Source organism: Oncorhynchus nerka, linkage group LG10, assembly GCF_034236695.1.
Source record: "Oncorhynchus nerka isolate Pitt River linkage group LG10, Oner_Uvic_2.0, whole genome shotgun sequence".
NCBI classification, from domain to species: Eukaryota; Metazoa; Chordata; class Actinopteri; order Salmoniformes; family Salmonidae; genus Oncorhynchus; species Oncorhynchus nerka.
The window spans coordinates 11833505-11852137 of record NC_088405.1 but is presented as its reverse complement, the minus strand read 5'-3'; the positions used below and the strand labels follow the sequence as shown (position 1 = coordinate 11852137).

Genomic DNA, 18633 nt, shown 5'->3' with positions numbered 1-18633 from the left:
TGGCCATCAGTCACCCCAAAATGTCTCTCTCTGATTCTGTTTCTCTATGGCCTCTCTTTACACAGATCTACCTCTGCAGTTCCAGGACCGGCTTCAGTGTATTTCTCTCTCCAAATATCCCCCCTCTGCCTCTGTCTCTGCCCCCTTCCCCACTCTGTCTCTGCCCCCCCCTCTGTCTCTGCCCCCTTCCCCCTCTGTCTCTGCTCCCCCTCTGTCTCTGCTCCCCCCTCTGTCCCCTCCCCCCTCTCTGTCTCTGCCCCCCCCCTCTGTCTCTGCTTCCCCCTCCTGCTGCCCCCCTCTGTCTCTGCCCCCTTCCCCCCTCTGTCTCTGCTTCCCCCCCTCTGTCTCTGCTCCCCCCCCTTCCCCCCCTCTGTCTCTGCCCCCTTCCCCCTCTGTCTCTCCCCCCCTGTCTCTGCTTCCCTCCACCTCGACCCTCTCTGCTCCCCCCACCCCCTTACCCCCTCTCGCCCCCCACCCTCTCTCTCTCCAGGTCTACTTCCAGCCTGTGTGAGTAGCATTATCCTGGCCCCTTTCCTCCTCAGGCTTTGGTCCAAGTCAAACCTTGGCCAGACACAAAACACACCGCCGGCTAGCCGACCAGCAGCCAGCTGACTCTACACATTGTGGGTGTCTGTCTGACTCCACATTGCTGAGTGCCCAGACAGATATTTTGGACAGGCAGGCAGGTGGACAGCCTCTGGGGGCATTGCAGGCAGCAGAGGACTGACTGACAGGCTGAACATGACTTTTGCCCCTATGTTCCAAATGGTGCCCTATATAGTGCATTACTTTAGACCAGAGCCCTATTCCCTATATAGTGCACTACTTTAGACCAGAGCCCTATTCCCTATATAGTGCACTACTTTAGACCAGAGCCCTATTCCCTATATAGTGCATTACTTTAGACCAGAGCTCTATTCCCTATATAGTGCACTACTTTAGACCAGAGCCCTATTCCCTATATAGTGCACTGCTTTATACCAGAGCCCTATTCCCTATATAGTGCACTACTTTAGACCAGAGCCCTATTCCCTATATAGTGCACTACTTTAGACCAGAGCCCTATTCCCTATATAGTGCACTACTTTAGACCAGAGCCCTATTCCCTATATAGTGCACTACTTTAGACCAGAGCCCTATTCCCTATATAGTGCACTACTTTAGACCAGAGCCCTATTCTCTATATAGTGCACTACTTTAGACCAGAGCCCTATTCCTATATAGTGCACTACTTTTATAGTGCACTACTTTAGACCAGAGCCCTATTCCCTATATAGTGCACTACTTTAGACCAGAGCCCTATTCCCTATATAGTGCACTACTTTAGACCAGGAAATAGGGTGTTATTTAGGACGCAAAGGCCTCTGACCTTTGTCTGTCTGTCTGTCTGTCTGTCTGTCTGTCTGTCTGTCTGTCTGTCTGTCGGGGAAGTGTGTAGAGCCACTTTATTTAGCTTTTTCAACCGGTCCCCCCCCCCACTGGTTTGCTTTATGGTGATCCATGTTGGACTAAACTTAACTTCTCCCTCCCTCTCTCCCTCCCTCCATGGACAGCGTTGAGATCTACCCACAGAGTGGACTGTAATGTTGATTGGTTGTTACAAAGCCCTTCAGAATGGCTGGCCCAAAAATAACAACAACCCCAACCCAAACCCCCTGTACCACCCCCTCCTCCCCTCTCTCTCTGGAGCTGCAAGTGGGTGGATCTTGGGGTACTCCTGTCTGTCAATCGGTTCTGGCTACCCCTGCCACCAGCTCTGGGTCATATTCATTAGTGCACATCGTAGGAAAACATTTTTGCAACAGAAAACAAAAAACAAGTGTTTCTTATTGGCCAAGTTGAGGTAGTCCCTCCCTGTTTCTGTGTTTTCTTCCATTTGGTGTCTAGTGAATACAACTCTGCTCTCATTACTGCTGATCATTCACTACACAGACCACCTCTCCTCTGTTTCTACTGCAGCCCACCACACACAGGGGAGACAGAGAGACACACAGAGAGAGAGAGAGAGAGAGAGAGAGGATGTTGTGGAGAGAAGAGGGGGAAGGGGGGGGGTGAAAGAGGAAGACAGCAGCTAAATGTCTCAAAACTAGAAGAATGGCAGCAAAATACACCTCTCTCTCTGTGTCTCACTCTCCTCAATTTCTCTGTCTCTCTCTGTCTCAATTCTCTCTTCTGTGTCAATTTCTCTGTCTCTCTCTGTGTCTCACTCTCCTGTGTCTCACTCTTTCTCTTTCTCTGTCTCTCTGTGTCTCCTCTCCTCAATTTCTCTGTCTCTCTGTGTCTCACTCTCCTCAATTTCTCTGTCTCTCCTCAATTTCTCTGTCTCTCACTCTCCTCAATTTCTCTGTCTCTCTCTGTCTCACTCTCTCAATTTCTCTGTCTCTCTGTGTCTCACTCTCCTCAATTTCTCTGTCTCTCTGTGTCTCACTCTCCTCAATTTCTCTGTCTCTCTGTGTCTCACTCTCCTTCTCAATTTCTCTGTCTCTCTCTGTGTCTCACTCTCTCAATTTCTCAATTCTCTCTCTCTCTCTGTGTCTCACTCTCCTTCTCAATTTCTCTGTCTCTCTCTGTGTCTCATTTCTCTGTCTCTCTGTCTCCTCTCCTCAATTTCTCTGTCTCTCTCTGTCTCTCACTCTCCTTCTCAATTTCTCTGTCTCTCTCTGTGTCTCACTCTCCTTCTCAATTTCTCTGTCTCTCTCTGTCTCACTCTCCTTCTCAATTTCTCTGTCTCTCTGTGTCTCACTCTCCTTCTCAATTTCTCTGTCTCTCTCTGTGTCTCACTCTCCTTCTCAATTTCTATGTCTCTCTCTCTCTGTCCTCTCTCTCTCTCAACAAAAATAGTGTTCACTCCCGGGGGAGTTGGGTTAAGTATAAGCTAGCCCATGAGGAATAATTGAGGAAGAATGTGCTTCCTAGCCCTGTCCCCTCCCCCTTCTCTTGTGTGTGTGTGTACACAGGGTAGTAAATCAGTATATCCTGTCTGACACGTCACCACCCACCTCGCAACACACCGGGCCACTGCTGATAACTTTAGGAGAGGTGCCTAAAGAGGACAGGAGCCTGAGCCTGTGCAGAGGTATGTGTGTAAACTCAGACCATTCATCTAGCTCTAACAGACAGTTGAAGTCAAGATGAGCCACTTCCTCTACCCCCCCCCATCTCTCTCTCTGACTGCTGGTAAATCACAGTGTCACAAAGCTTAGATGCAGCTGCCAACGTTAGTTTGATTGTAGTGAGTGGTGGGGGGAGGTGGTGGTAACAGGAAGTGACCTTTTGACCCTGCCTGCTGCTCCCAGTGTCACGCTACAGGAGGATGGTGTAGGTACACACACACACACACACACACACACACACACACACCACAGACCCGTAACAGAGGGTGTAGTGAGGGGTAGACAGGTAACATGGGTGCTTTAATGAGTGACCTATGATAGATCAGGGCTTTGGGCTGGGCTTATGTAATGTAATGATAGTCATCACCATAACCACATCTATGACATTCTCTCTGACAGTTAAACATCTCAATGAGACAGGTCGTGTTTACGGTGAACACATCATCTAAATGAGACAGGTCGTGTTTACGGTGAACACATCATCTAAATGAGACAGGTCGTGAACACATCATTTGAGACACGGTGAACACATCATCTAAATGAGACAGGTCGTGTTTACGGTGAACACATCATCTAAATGACAGGTCAGTTTTGAAACATCATCTAAATGAGACAGGTCGTGTTTACGGTGAACACATCATCTAAATGAGACAGGTCGTGTTTACGGTGAACACATCATCTAAATGAGACAGGTCGTGTTTACGGTGAACACATCATCTAAATGAGACAGGTCGTGTTTACGGTGAACACATCATCTAAATGAGACAGGTCGTGTTTACGGTGAACACATCATCTAAATGAGACAGGTCGTACTTACGGTGAAACATCATCATCTAAATGAGACAGGTCGTGTTTACGGTGAACACATCATCTAAATGAGACAGGTCGTACTTACGGTGAACACATCATCTAAATGAGACAGGTCGTGTTTACGGTGAACACATCATCTAAATGAGACAGGTGAACGGTGAACACATCATCTAAATGAGACAGGTCGTGTTTACGGTGACATCACATCATCTGAACACATCACTGAACACATCAAATGAGACAGGTCGTGTTTACGGTGAACACATCATCTAAATGAGACAGGTCGTGTTTACGGTGAACACATCATCTAAATGAGACAGGTCGTACTTACGGTGAACACATCATCTCTGACAGTTAAACATCTAAATGAGACAGGTCGTGTTTACGGTGAACACATCATCTAAATGAGACAGGTCGTGTTTTACGGTGAACACATCATCTAAATGAGACAGGTCGTACTTACGGTGAACACATCATCTAAATGAGACAGGTCGTGTTTACGGTGAACACATCATCTAAATGAGACAATGAACACATCATCTAAATGAGACAGGTCGTGTTTACGGTGAACACATCATCTAAATGAGACATCTCTGACAGTTGAACACATCATCTAAATGAGACAGGTCGTGTTTACGGTGAACACATCATCTAAATGAGACAGGTCGTGTTTACGGTGAACACATCATCTAAATGAGACAGGTCGTGTTTACGGTGAACACATCATCTAAATGAGACAGACAGGTCGTTACGGTGAACACATCATCTAAATGAGACAGGTTTACGGTGAACACATCATCTAAATGAGACAGGTCGTGTTTACGGTGAACACATCATCTAAATGAGACAGGTCGTGAACACATCATCTAAATGAGACAGGGTGTTTACGGTGAACACATCATCTAAATGAGACAGGTCGGTGAACACATCATCTTACGGTGAAACATCATCTAAATGAGACTGAAAATCATCTAAATGAGACAGGTCGTGTTTACGGTGAACACATCATCTAAATGAGACAGGTCGTCGTGAACACATCTTACGGTGAACACATCATCTAAATGAGACAGGTCGTACTTACGGTGAACACATCATCTAAATGAGACAGGTGAACACATCATCTAAATGAGACAGGTCGTACTTACGGTGAACACATCATCTAAATGAGACAGGTCGTGTTTACGGTGAACACATCATCTAAATGAGACAGGTCGTGTTTACGGTGAACACATCATCTAAATCTGACAGTTAAACATCTAAATGAGACAGGTCTAAATGAGACAGGTGTGTTTACGGTGAACACATCATCTAAATGAGACAGGTCGTACTTACGGTGAACACATCATCTAAATGAGACAGGGTGAACACATCATCTAAATGAGACAGGTCGTGAAACATCTTACGGTGAACACATCATCTAAATGAGACAGGTCGGTGACTAAATACGGTGAACACATCATCTAAATGAGACAGGTCGTGTTTACGGTGAACACATCATCTGACAGTTAAACAAATGAGACAGGTCGTGTTTACGGTGAACACATCATCTAAATGAGACAGGTCGTGTTTACGGTGAACACATCATCTAAATGAGACAGGTCGTGTTTACGGTGAACACATCATCTAAATGAGACAGGTCGTGTTTACGGTGAACACATCATCTAAATGAGACAGGTCGTACTTACGGTGAACACATCATCTCTGACAGTTAAACATCTAAATGAGACAGGTCGTGTTTACGGTGAACACATCATCTAAATGAGACAGGTCGTGTTTACGGTGAACACATCATCTAAATGAGACAGGTCGTGTTTACGGTGAACACATCATCTAAATGAGACAGGTCGTGTTTACGGTGAACACATCATCTAAATGAGACAGGTCGTGTTTACGGTGAACACATCATCTAAATGAGACAGGTCGTACTTACGGTGAACACATCATCTAAATGAGACAGGTAAACATCTAAATGAGACACGGTGAACACATCATCTAAATGAGACAGGTCGTGTTTACGGTGAACACATCATCTAAATGAGACAGGTCGTGTTTACGGTGAACACATCATCTAAATGAGACACGGTGAACACATCATCTAAATGAGACTAAATGAGACAGGTCGTTTACGGTGAACACATCATCTAAATGAGACAGGTCGTGTTTACGGTGAACACATCATCTAAATGAGACAGGTCGTACTTACGGTGAACACATCATCTAAATGAGACAGGTCGTGACAGTTAAACATTAAATACGGTGAACACATCATCTAAATGAGACAGGTCGTGTTTACGGTGAACACATCATCTAAATGAGACAGGTCGTGTTTACGGTGAACACATCATCTAAATGAGACAGGTCGTGTTTACGGTGAACACATCATCTAAATGAGACAGGTCGTTTACGGTGACAGGTCGTGTTTACGGTGAACACATCATCTCTGACAGTTAAACATCTAAATGAGACAGGTCGTGTTTACGGTGAACATCATCATCTAAATGAGACAGGTCGTGTTTACGGTGACACATCATCTCTACGGTGAACACATCATCTAAATGAGACAGGTCGTGTTTACGGTGAACACATCATCTAAATGAGACAGGTCGTGTTTACGGTGAACACATCATCTAAATGAGACAGGTCGTACTTACAGTGAACACATCATCTAAATGAGACAGGTCGTGTTTACGGTGAACACATCATCTAAATGAGACAGGTCGTGTTTACGGTGAACACATCATCTAAATGAGACAGGTCGTGTTTACGGTGAACACATCATCTAAAAGACAGGAGACAGGAACACGTCATCTAAATGAGACAGGTGAACGGTGAACACATCATCTAAATGAGACAGGTCGTACTTACGGTGAACACATCATCTAAATGAGACAGGTCGTGTTACGGTGAACACATCATCTAAATGACACATCATCTAAATGAGACAGGTCGTGTTTACGGTGAACACATCAACACATCATCTAAATGAGACAGGTCGTACTTACGGTGAACACATCATCTCTGACACAGTTAAACATCTAAATGAGACAGGTACGGTGAACACATCATCTAAATGAGACACTTACGGTGAACACATCACAGTTAAACATCTAAATCATCTGAAAATGAGACAGGTCGTGTTTACGGTGAACACATCATCTAAATGAGACAGGTCGTGTTTACGGTGAACACATCATCTAAACACATCATCTAAATGAGACAGGTCGTACTTACGGTGAACACATCATCTAAATGAGACAGGTCGTGAACACATCATCTAAATGAGACGGTGAACACATCATCTAAATGAGACAGGTCGTACTTACGGTGAACACATCATCTCTGACAGTTAAACATCTAAATGAGACAGGTCGTGTTTACGGTGAACACATCATCTAAATGAGACAGGTCGTACTTACGGTGATCACACATCATCTAAATGAGACAGGTCGTGTTTACGGTGAACACATCATCTAAATGAGACAGGTCGGTGAACACATCATCTAAATGAGACAGGTTACTTACGGTGAACACATCATCTAAATGAGACAGGTCGTCATCTTACGGTGAACACATCATCTAAATGAGACAGGTCGTGTTTACGGTGAACACATCATCTAAATGAGACAGGTCGTGTTTACGGTGAACACATCATCTAAATGAGACAGGTCGTGTTTACGGTGAACACATCATCTAAATGAGACAGGTCGTACGGTGAACACATCATCTAAATGAGACACGGTGAAACATCATCTAAATGAGACAGGTCGTGTTTACGGTGAACACATCATCTAAATGAGACAGGTCGTGTTTACGGTGAACACATCATCTAAATGAGACAGGTCGTACTTACGGTGAACACATCATCTAAATGAACGGTGAACACATCATCTAAATGAGACAGGTCGTGTTTACGGTGAACACATCATCTAAATGAGACAGGTCGTACTTACGGTGAACACATCATGAACACTAAACATCTAAATGAGACAGGTCGTGTTTACGGTGAACACATCATCTAAATGAGACAGGTCGTTTACGGTGAACACATCATCTAAATGAGACAGGTCGTTACGGTGAACACATCATCTAAATGAGACAGGTCGTGTTTACGGTGAACACATCATCTAAATGAGACAGGTCGTGTTTACGGTGAACACATCATCTAAATGAGACAGGTCACAGTGAACACATCATCTAAATGAGACAGGTCGGTCGGTGAACACATCATCTAAATGAGACACGGTGAACACATCATCTAAATGAGACAGGTCGTGTTTACGGTGAACACATCATCTAAATGAGACAGGTCGTACTTACGGTGAACACATCATAAACATCTAAATGAATGAGACAGGTCAGGTCGTGTCATCTTACGGTGTTTACGGTGAACACATCATCTAAATGAGACAGGTCGTGTTTACGGTGAACACATCATCTAAATGAGACAGGTCGTGTTTACGGTGAACACATCATCTAAATGAGACAGGTCGTGTTTACGGTGAACACATCATCTAAATGAGACAGGTCGTCGTGAACACATCATCTAAATGAGACAGGTGAACACATCATCTAAATGAGACAGGTCGTGTTTACGGTGAACACATCATCTAAATGAGACAGGTCGTGTTTACGGTGAACACATCATCTAAATGAGACAGGTCGTGTTTACGGTGAACACATCATCTAAATGAGACAGGTCGTGTTTACGGTGAACACATCATCTAAATGAGACAGTTTACGGTGAACACATCTAAATGAGACAGGTCGTACTTACGGTGAACACATCATCTAAATGAGACAGGTCGTGTTTACGGTGAACACATCATCTAAATGAGACAGGTCGTGTTTACGGTGAACACATCATCTAAATGAGACAGGTCGTGTTTACGGTGAACACATCATCTAAATGAGACAGGTCGTGTTTACGGTGAACACATCATCTAAATGAGACAGGTCGTGTTTACGGTGAACAATCATCTAAATGAGACAGGTCGTGTTTACGGTGAACACATCATCTAAATGAGACAGGTCGTGTTTACGGTGAACACATCATCTAAATGAGACAGGTCGGTGAACACATCATCTAAATGAGACAGGTCGGTGAACACATCATCTCTGACAGTTAAACATCTAAATGAGACAGGTCGTGTTTACGGTGAACACATCATCTAAATGAGACAGGTCGTGTTTACGGTGAACACATCATCTAAATGAGACAGGTCGTGTTTACGGTGAACACATCATCTAAATGAGACAGGTCTTACGGTGAATCACATCATCTAAATGAGACAGGTCTAAATGAGACAGGTTTACGGTGAACACATCATCTAAATGAGACAGGTCGTGTTTACGGTGAACACATCATCTCTGACACAGTTAAACATCTAAATGAGACAGGTCGTGTTTACGGTGAACACATCATCTAAATGAGACAGGTCGTGTTTACGGTGAACACATCATCTAAATGAGACAGGTCGTGTTTACGGTGAACACATCATCTAAATGAGACAGGTCGTGTTTACGGTGAACACATCATCTAAATGAGACAGGTCGTGTTTACGGTGAACACATCATCTAAATGAGACAGGTCGTGTTTACGGTGAACACATCATCTAAATGAGACAGGTCGTGTTTACGGTGAACACATCATCTAAATGAGACAGGTACGGTGAACACATTGAGACACGTGTTTACGGTGAACACATCATCTAAATGAGTGAACACATCATCTAAATGAGACAGGTCGTGAACACATTACGGTGAACACATCATCTAAATGAGACAGGTCGTGTTTACGGTGAACACATCATCTAAATGAGACAGGTCGTACTTACGGTGAACACATCATCTCTGACACAGTTAAACATCTAAATGAGACAGGTCGTGTTTACGGTGAACACATCATCTAAATGAGACAGGTCGTGTTTACGGTGAACACATCATCGGTGAACACATCATCTAAATGAGACAGGTCGTGTTTACGGTGAACACATCATCTAAATGAGACAGGTCGTACTTACGGTGAACACATCATCTCTGACAGTTAAACATCTAAATGAGACAGGTCGTGTTTGAGACGGTGAACACATCATCTAAATGAGACAGGTCGTGTTTACGGTGAACACATCATCTAAATGAGACAGGTCGTATTTACGGTGACACATCGTTAAACATCTAAATCATCTAAATGAGACAGGTCGTGTTTACGGTGAACACATCATCTAAATGAGACAGGTCGTACTTACGGTGAACACATCATCTAAATGAGACAGTTAAACTGGTGAACACATCATCTAAATGAGACAGGTCGTGTTTACGGTGAACACATCACAGGGTGAACACATCATCTAAATGAGACAGGTCGTGTTTACGGTGAACACATCATCTAAATGAGACAGGTCGTTTACGGTGAACACATCATCTAAATGAGACAGGTCGTACTTACGGTGAACACATCATCTAAATGAGACAGGTCGTACATCATCTAAATGAGACAGGTGAACACATCATCTAAATGAGACAGTTAAACATCTAAATGAGACAGGTCGTGTTGACACAGTGAACACATCATCTAAATGAGACAGGTCGTGTTTACGGTGAACACATCATCTAAATGAGACAGGTCGTGTTTACGGTGAACACATCATCTAAATGAGACAGGTGTACTTACGGTGAACATCATCATCTAACACATCATCTAAATGAGACAGGTCGTTTACGGTGAACACATCATCTAAATGAGACAGGTCGTGAACACATCATCTAAATTACGGTGAACACATCATCTAAATGAGACAGGTCGATGTTTACGGTGAACACATCATCTCTGACAGTTAAACATCTAAATGAGACAGGTCGTGTTTACGGTGAACACATCATCTAAATGAGACAGTTTACGGTGAACACATCATCTAAATGAGACAGGTCGAATTGAACACACGGTGAACACATCATCTAAATGAGACAGTTAAACGTACTTGAGACAGGTGAACACATCATCTAAATGAGACAGGTCGTACTTACGGTGAACACATCATCTAAATGAGACAGGTCGAACACATCATCTAAATGAGACAGGTCGTTTTACGGTGAACACATCATCTAAATGAGACAGGTCGCCCTTACGGTGAACACATCATCTAAATGAGACAGGTTTACGGTGAACACATCATCTAAATGAGACAGGTCGAACACATCATCTAAATGAGACAGGTCGTGTTTACGGTGAACACATCACACATCATCTCTGACACAGTTAAACATCTAAATGAGACAGGTCGTGTTGAACACATCATCTAAATGAGGTGAACACATCATCTAACATGAGACAGGTCGTGTTTACGGTGAACACATCATCTAAATGAGACAGGTCGTGTTTACGGTGAACACATCATCTAAATGACTTACGGTGAACACATCATCTAAATGAGACAGGTCGTACTTACGGTGAACACATCATCTAAATGAGACACATCATCTAAATGAGACAGGTCGTGTTTACGGTGAACACATCATCTAAATGAGACAGGTCGTACGGTGAACACATCATCTCTGACACAGTTAAACATCTAAATGAGACAGGTTAAACTAAATGAGACAGGTCGTACTTACGGTGAACACATCATCTAAATCTGACAGTTAAACATCTAAATGAGACAGGTCGTGTTTACGGTGACACATCATCTAAATGAGACAGGTCGTACTTACGGTGAACACATCATCTAAATGAGACAGGTCGTGTTTACGGTGAACACATCATCTAAATGAGACAGGTCGACTTTACGGTGAACACATCATCTAAATGAGACAGGTGACTTACGGTGAACACATCATCTAAATGAGACAGGTCGTACTTACGGTGAACACATCATCTAAATGAGACAGGTCGTGTTTACGGTGAACACATCATCTAAATGAGACAGGTCGTGTTTACGGTGAACACATCATCTAAATGAGACAGGTCGTGTGTTACGGTGAACACATCATCTAAATGAGACAGGTCGAGTTTTACGGTGAACACATCATCTAAATGAGACAGGTCATCATCTAAATGAGACGGTGAACACATCATCTAAATGAGACAGGTCGTACTTACGGTGAACACATCATCTAAATGAGACAGGTCGTGTTTACGGTGAACACAACATCTAAATGAGACATCTACTGAACACATCACACAGTTAAACATCATCTAAATGAGACAGGTCGTGTTTACGGTGAACACATCATCTAAATGAGACAGGTCGTGTTTGAACACACATCTAAATGAGAACACATCATCTAAATGAGACAGGTCATCATCTAAATGAGACAGGTCGTGTTTACGGTGAACACATCATCTCTGACACAGTTAAACATCTAAATGAGACAGGTCGTGTTTACGTGAACACATCATCTAAATGAACACATCATCTAAATGAGACAGGTCGTACTTACGGTGAACACATCATCTAAATCACTTACGGTGAACACATCATCTAAATGAGACAGGTCGTGGTTTACGGTGAACACATCATCTAAATGAGACAGGTCGTACTTACGGTGAACACATCATCTAAATGAGACAGGTCGTACTTACGGTGAACACATCATCTAAATGAGACAGGTCGTTTACGGTGAACACATCATCTAAATGAGACAGGTCGTGAACACATCATCTAAATACAGTGAACACATCATCTAAATGAGACAGGTCGTGTTTACGGTGAACACATCATCTCTGACACAGTTAAACATCTAAATGAGACAGGTCGTGTTTACGGTGAACACATCATCTCAATGAGACAGGTCGTGTTTACGGTGAACACATCATCTAAATGAGACAGGTCGTACTTACGGTGAACACATCATCTCTGACACAGTTAAACATCTAAATGAGACAGGTCGTGTTTACGGTGAACACATCATCTAAATGAGACAGGTCGAACACATATCTAAATACGGTGAACACATCATCTAAATGAGACAGGTCGTACTTACGGTGAACACATCATCTAAATGAGACAGGTCGTGTTTACGGTGAACACATCATCTAAATGAGACAGGTCGTACTTACGGTGAACACGTCATCGTCGCCCAGTTCTGCCTCATTCTGGAGTGTTGAGGAGGACGTCGTGGAGCCTACGGGGAGCAAAGAGTGGCAAACTTAACTAACTCAGGTTGTGCACTATTTTCAGGTATAGACTTTTCAATCGCATTGTTACACCTTAATTGATAATAATCATTTGACGCATGCTAATATTTGTCATATTTCACACGTACAAATGTATATTAGGGGCGGCAGGTAGCCTAGTGGTTAGAGAGTTGGACCAGTAACTGAAAGGTTGTTAGATTGAATCTCCGAGCTGACAAGGTACGAATCTGTTGTTCTGCCCCTGAACAAGGCAGTTAACCCACTGTTCCTAGGTCGTCATTTTAAATAATAATTAGTTCTTAACTGACTTGCCTAGTTAAATAAAAGGACAAATAAAAAATATGAAAATACATGTGTGAATTGGAGATGTGTCATTTGCATGTTCCAACTCCCCCTGAGATCTCCTCAGAGATTGGAGTCAAGACCAGAGTCAGCATTGCCCAGTACCCCTGGAGCAATTATGGTGAAGTGACTTGCTCAAGAGCACAACGGCAGATTTTACCATCGTAGCACCTAGCATGCTACTCCTTTAAAAAGGCCAGTGTCAGACCATTCCAGAGTTTCCCCCACCTTCTGCCATGTCCTCCATGGCTTTCCGTACGCCCCTGTCGAAGGCCCGAGCATCAGCAGGCCTCTGGAACGTCAGGCCACACCTCCTGTCCTCCACCATCCAATGGTGGAAGGTGGGCGTGGCCTTGGTGTACACAAGGTTCTTCCTCAGAGCACACTCCAGGATCACCTGAGTAATCACACAACAGACACGTCATTCAATCAGTCAATCAACCTGTCAATCAATCATCATGATAATTATTTAGCAGTGTTGTATTGGAGACCAACTTCAGTTGAGTCGAGACCAGAACAATGAGTCCAATTTAACACTATCTTGTACTGTACTAGTTGTCAGAGTGACAGCATGTTGACTACAGAAGTCTAGACTATATTGTACTGTACTAGTTGTCATAGTGACAGCATGTTGACTACAGAAGACTAGACTATATTGTACTGTACTAGTTGTCATAGTGACAGCATGTTGACTACAGAATACTTTTGTGTGTGTGTGTGTGTGTGTGTGTGTGTGTGTGTGTGTATATTTGGTGTGTGTTTGTGTGTCTGATGCTCACATGAGTTTGTCCCTTACCTGTTTGTCCCTCACCTGTTTGTCCCTCACCTGTTTGTCCCTCACCTGTTTGTCCCGTAGACGTTCTCCATGGATGAGGAAGTGGGAGCGACCCAGGGGGGCGAGTCCCAGCCCCAGCTCGGGGGGCAGGACCCTGCAGACTCCCACTCTACTCAGAGCCCCCCCGTCCTGGACCAACCAGCCCCCACTGGAATCATCCCTCACCATCACCACGGCTTTTACACACACGATGTAGCTGTCGCTGGAGAGGGATGGAGAGGGACCATCAACACCATTATGAGTCAGGTTAACCATTTCCTTCAGGTTAACCATGTTATGCTCCTGGATTCTCACTCTGGTGATGATAGACTGAGGGAGGGTGTGTTTCACATTGCAGCCGACTCTTAAGGCAAGTTGAGCCTGAGGGTTGTACATCACCTTCCATCATATACAACTAATCAATAGTACTGGGGTTGTACATCACCTTCCATCATATACAACTAATCAATAGTACTGGGGTTCTAAATACAACTAATCAATAGTACTGGGGTTGTACATCACCTTCCATCATATACAACTAATCAATAGTACTGGGGTTCTAAATACAACTAATCAATAGTACTAGGGTTCTAAATACAACTAATCAATAGTACTAGGGTTCTAAATACAACTAATCAATAGTACTGGGGTTATAAATCACCTTCCATCATATACAACTAATCAATAGTACTGGGGTTATAAATCACCTTCCATCATATACAACTAATCAATAGTACTAGGGTTCTAAATACAACTAATCAATAGTACTGTGGTTATAAATCACCTTCCATCATATACAACTAATCAATAGTACTAGGGTTCTAAATACAACTAATCAATAGTACTGGGGTTCAAAATACAACTAATCAATAGTACTGGGGTTCAAAATACAACTAATCAATAGTACTGGGTTCAAAATACAACTAATCAACTTGTACTGGGGTTGTACAATAGTACTAGGGACTAATCAATCACTAATCTTCCATCATATACAACTAATCAATAGTAATGGGGTTCTAAATACAACTAATCAATAGTACTGGGGTTGTACATCACCTTCCATCATATACAACTAATCAATAGTACTGTGGTTATAAATCACCTTCCATCATATACAACTAATCAATAGTACTGGGGTTATAAATCACCTTCCATCATATACAACTAATCAATAGTACTAGGGTTCTAAATACAACTAATCAATGGTACCGGGGTTCTAAATACAACTAATCAATAGTACTAGGGTTCTAAATACAACTAATCAATGGTACCGGGGTTCTAAATACAACTAATCAATAGTACTAGGGTTCTAAATACAACTAATCAATGGTACCGGGGTTCTAAATACAACTAATCAATAGTACTAGGGTTCTAAATACAACTAATCAATAGTACTAGGGTTCTAAATACAACTAATCAATAGTAATAGGGTCCTAAATACAACTAATCAATAGTACTAGGGTTCTAAATACAACTAATCAATAGTACTGGGGTTCTAAATACAACTAATCAATAGTACTGGGGTTCTAAATACAACTAATCAATAGTACTAGGGTTCTAAATACAACTAATCAATAGTACTAGGGTTCTAAATACAACTAATCAATAGTACTAGGGTTCTAAATACAACTAATCAATAGTACTAGGGTTCTAAATACAACAGAGAGAGACTCCATTGAGAGAGAGACTTCATTGAGAGAGAGAGGGGAGAGGAGAGAGAGAGCGAGAGACTTCATTGAGAGAGAGAGAGAGAGAGAGTTCATTGAGAGAGACTTCATTGAGAGAGAGACTTCATTGAGAGAGAGAGAGAGAGGGGAGAGAGAGAGACTTCATTGAGAGAGAGAGAGCGAGACTTCATTGAGAGAGAGAGAGACTTCATTGAGAGAGTCTTCATTGAGAGAAAGAGACTTCATTGAGAGAGAGACTTCATTGAGAGAGTCTTCATTGAGAGAAAGAGACTTCATTGAGAGAGAGACTTCATTGAGAGAGTCTTCATTGAGAGAAAGAGACTTCATTGAGAGAGAGACTTCATTGAGAGAGAGACTTCATTGAGAGAGAGAGAGACAGACCTCATTGAGAGAGAGAGAGAGACACAGAGAGAGACAGACTTCATTGAGAGAGACTCTTCATTGAGAGAAATAGAGAGACTTCATTGAGAGAAATAGAGAGAATTCATTGTGGGAGCGACAGACTTCATTGAGAGAAATAGAGATACTTCATTGAGGGCCCAGCCGTATACTGTATGGTAACCTGACACAACACCAGCCCAGCCTCCTCTCAATAACTACACAGGACAGAGGAGGAGGAGGAGGAGGAAAGGACGGGTAGGGGAGGAGATGGGGGAGGGAGAGTAGAGGAAATTGTAAAGAATGACTGAAGTGAATGGTGTCGTGAGGTAATTTGGGGTGATAGACTGATGGCCATATAGACTAGCCAGTAGAAATGAACAGAATACAGGCTCTGTCCTCCATACAGTTTAGTCTACCTGATTACCATCAGGGTACCAACAACACAACACCATGTAAGTCAGAACAGAACCATCAGGGTACCAACAACACCATGTAAGACAGAACAGAACCATCAGGGTACCAACAACACCATGTAAGTCAGAACAGAACCATCAGGGTACCAACAACACCATGTAAGTCAGAACAGAACCATCAGGGTACCAACAACACCATGTAAGACAGAACAGAACCATCAGGGTACCAACAACACCATGTAAGTCAGAACAGAACCATCAGGGTACCAACAACACCATGTAAGTCAGAACAGAACCATCAGGGTACCAACAACACCATGTAAGACAGAACAGAACCATCAGGGTACCAACAACACCATGTAAGACAGAACAGAACCATCAGGGTACCAACAACACCATGTAAGTCAGAACAGAACCATCAGGGTACCAACAACACAACACCATGTAAGACAGAACAGAACCATCAGGGTACCAACAACACAATGTAAGACAGAACAGAACCATCAGGGTACCAACAACACCATGTAAGTCAGAACAGAACCATCAGGGTACCAACAACACAACACCATGTAAGACAGAACAGAACCATCAGGGTACCAACAACACCATGTAAGTCAGAACAGAACCATCAGGGTACCAACAACACAACACCATGTAAGTCAGAACAGAACCATCAGGGTACCAACAACACAACACCATGTAAGTCGGAACAGAACCATCAGGGTACCAACAACACAACACCATGTAAGACAGAACAGAACCATCAGGGTACCAACAACACAACACCATGTAAGTCGGAACAGAACCATCAGGGTACCAACAACACAACACCATGTAAGTCGGAACAGAACCATCAGGGTACCAACAACACAACACCATGTAAGACAGAACAGAACCATCAGGGTACCAACAACACCATGTAAGACAGAACAGAACCATCAGGGTACCAACAACACCATGTAAGACAGAACAGAACCATCAGGGTACCAACAACACAACACCATGTAAGACAGAACAGAACCATCAGGGTACCAACAACACAACACCATGCAAACTGGTGGAGGTCCATACAACATAATGCACAAGCTCTTCAGTCAATTCAGTAGACTACAATTCATTCTCAAGTGTTTAACTAACTAACTGCCTGCCTGCCTGCCAGCCAGCCAGTCAGTCAGTCAGTCATGTATGGACCCAGAACTTCATCAAGCATCTGACCAACTACGTGAGACTTTAGTTCATTGGAATTGGAAGGGACACACACAGGTGGCTAACCTCGTTCACCTACACACACACACACACACACACACACACACACACACACACACTACAACCAGAGTCAGACACACACACTACCAGAGTTAGACACACACACACAACCAGAGTTAGACACACACACACACACACACACACACTACCAGAGCCAGCCAGCCAGCCAGAGTGTTATGACCAGCGTTATGCAGGCAGCTCTGCTCCAATACTGTCTGGATTTCTAGGAGAGCTCAGAATCCACACACCCACATCCCACTAGTAGGTTGGATTGAGTCTGCCTCACACACACACACACACACGCGCTGCATGAGTCACCAGCAGACAGCGTCTCTGCCTTCAGTCTGCATACAGCCACCAGACTCTAAATATATGACAGACGTATGTATTTTTGTTGAAACTGGCCAAATAAAAACACGGAGAGTAACTCTCATCCACAATGACATAAGACTGTCTAGCTGGTCTGTCTCACTGTGATAAAGATAGGCTGTAGATCTGGTCTGAACGGAGAGGAATTCATATGAGAGGGTAGTACCATATCCACCCTGTGACGACAGCAGGGTGAAACACAGCAGACAGACAGACCCTATAATCTGAGGTCAGGCCACAACACAGACCTACTGCACCGGGCAAGAGAGGGGTGTGCACATAACCACACACTGGAGAGAGAGCA

General features: G+C 43.3%; 1 protein-coding gene across 2 annotated transcripts in view; it reads right to left on the bottom strand.

The window, feature by feature from the left end:
- LOC115121840 (sprouty-related, EVH1 domain-containing protein 2-like) overlaps window positions 1-18633 on the bottom strand; it is a 35524-nt gene that overhangs the window by 7443 nt on the left and 9448 nt on the right. The window contains exons 2-4 of one of the 2 annotated variants that reach the window (XM_065023007.1): window positions 14225-14435; window positions 13627-13795; window positions 12979-13043 (exon numbers count right to left, since the gene is read on the bottom strand). In XM_065023007.1, the coding sequence (XP_064879079.1) occupies window positions 12979-13043; window positions 13627-13795; window positions 14225-14435 (445 nt within the window). The remainder of the gene's footprint in view (window positions 1-12978; window positions 13044-13626; window positions 13796-14224; window positions 14436-18633) is intronic. The other variant, XM_065023008.1, reaches the window with a different exon arrangement.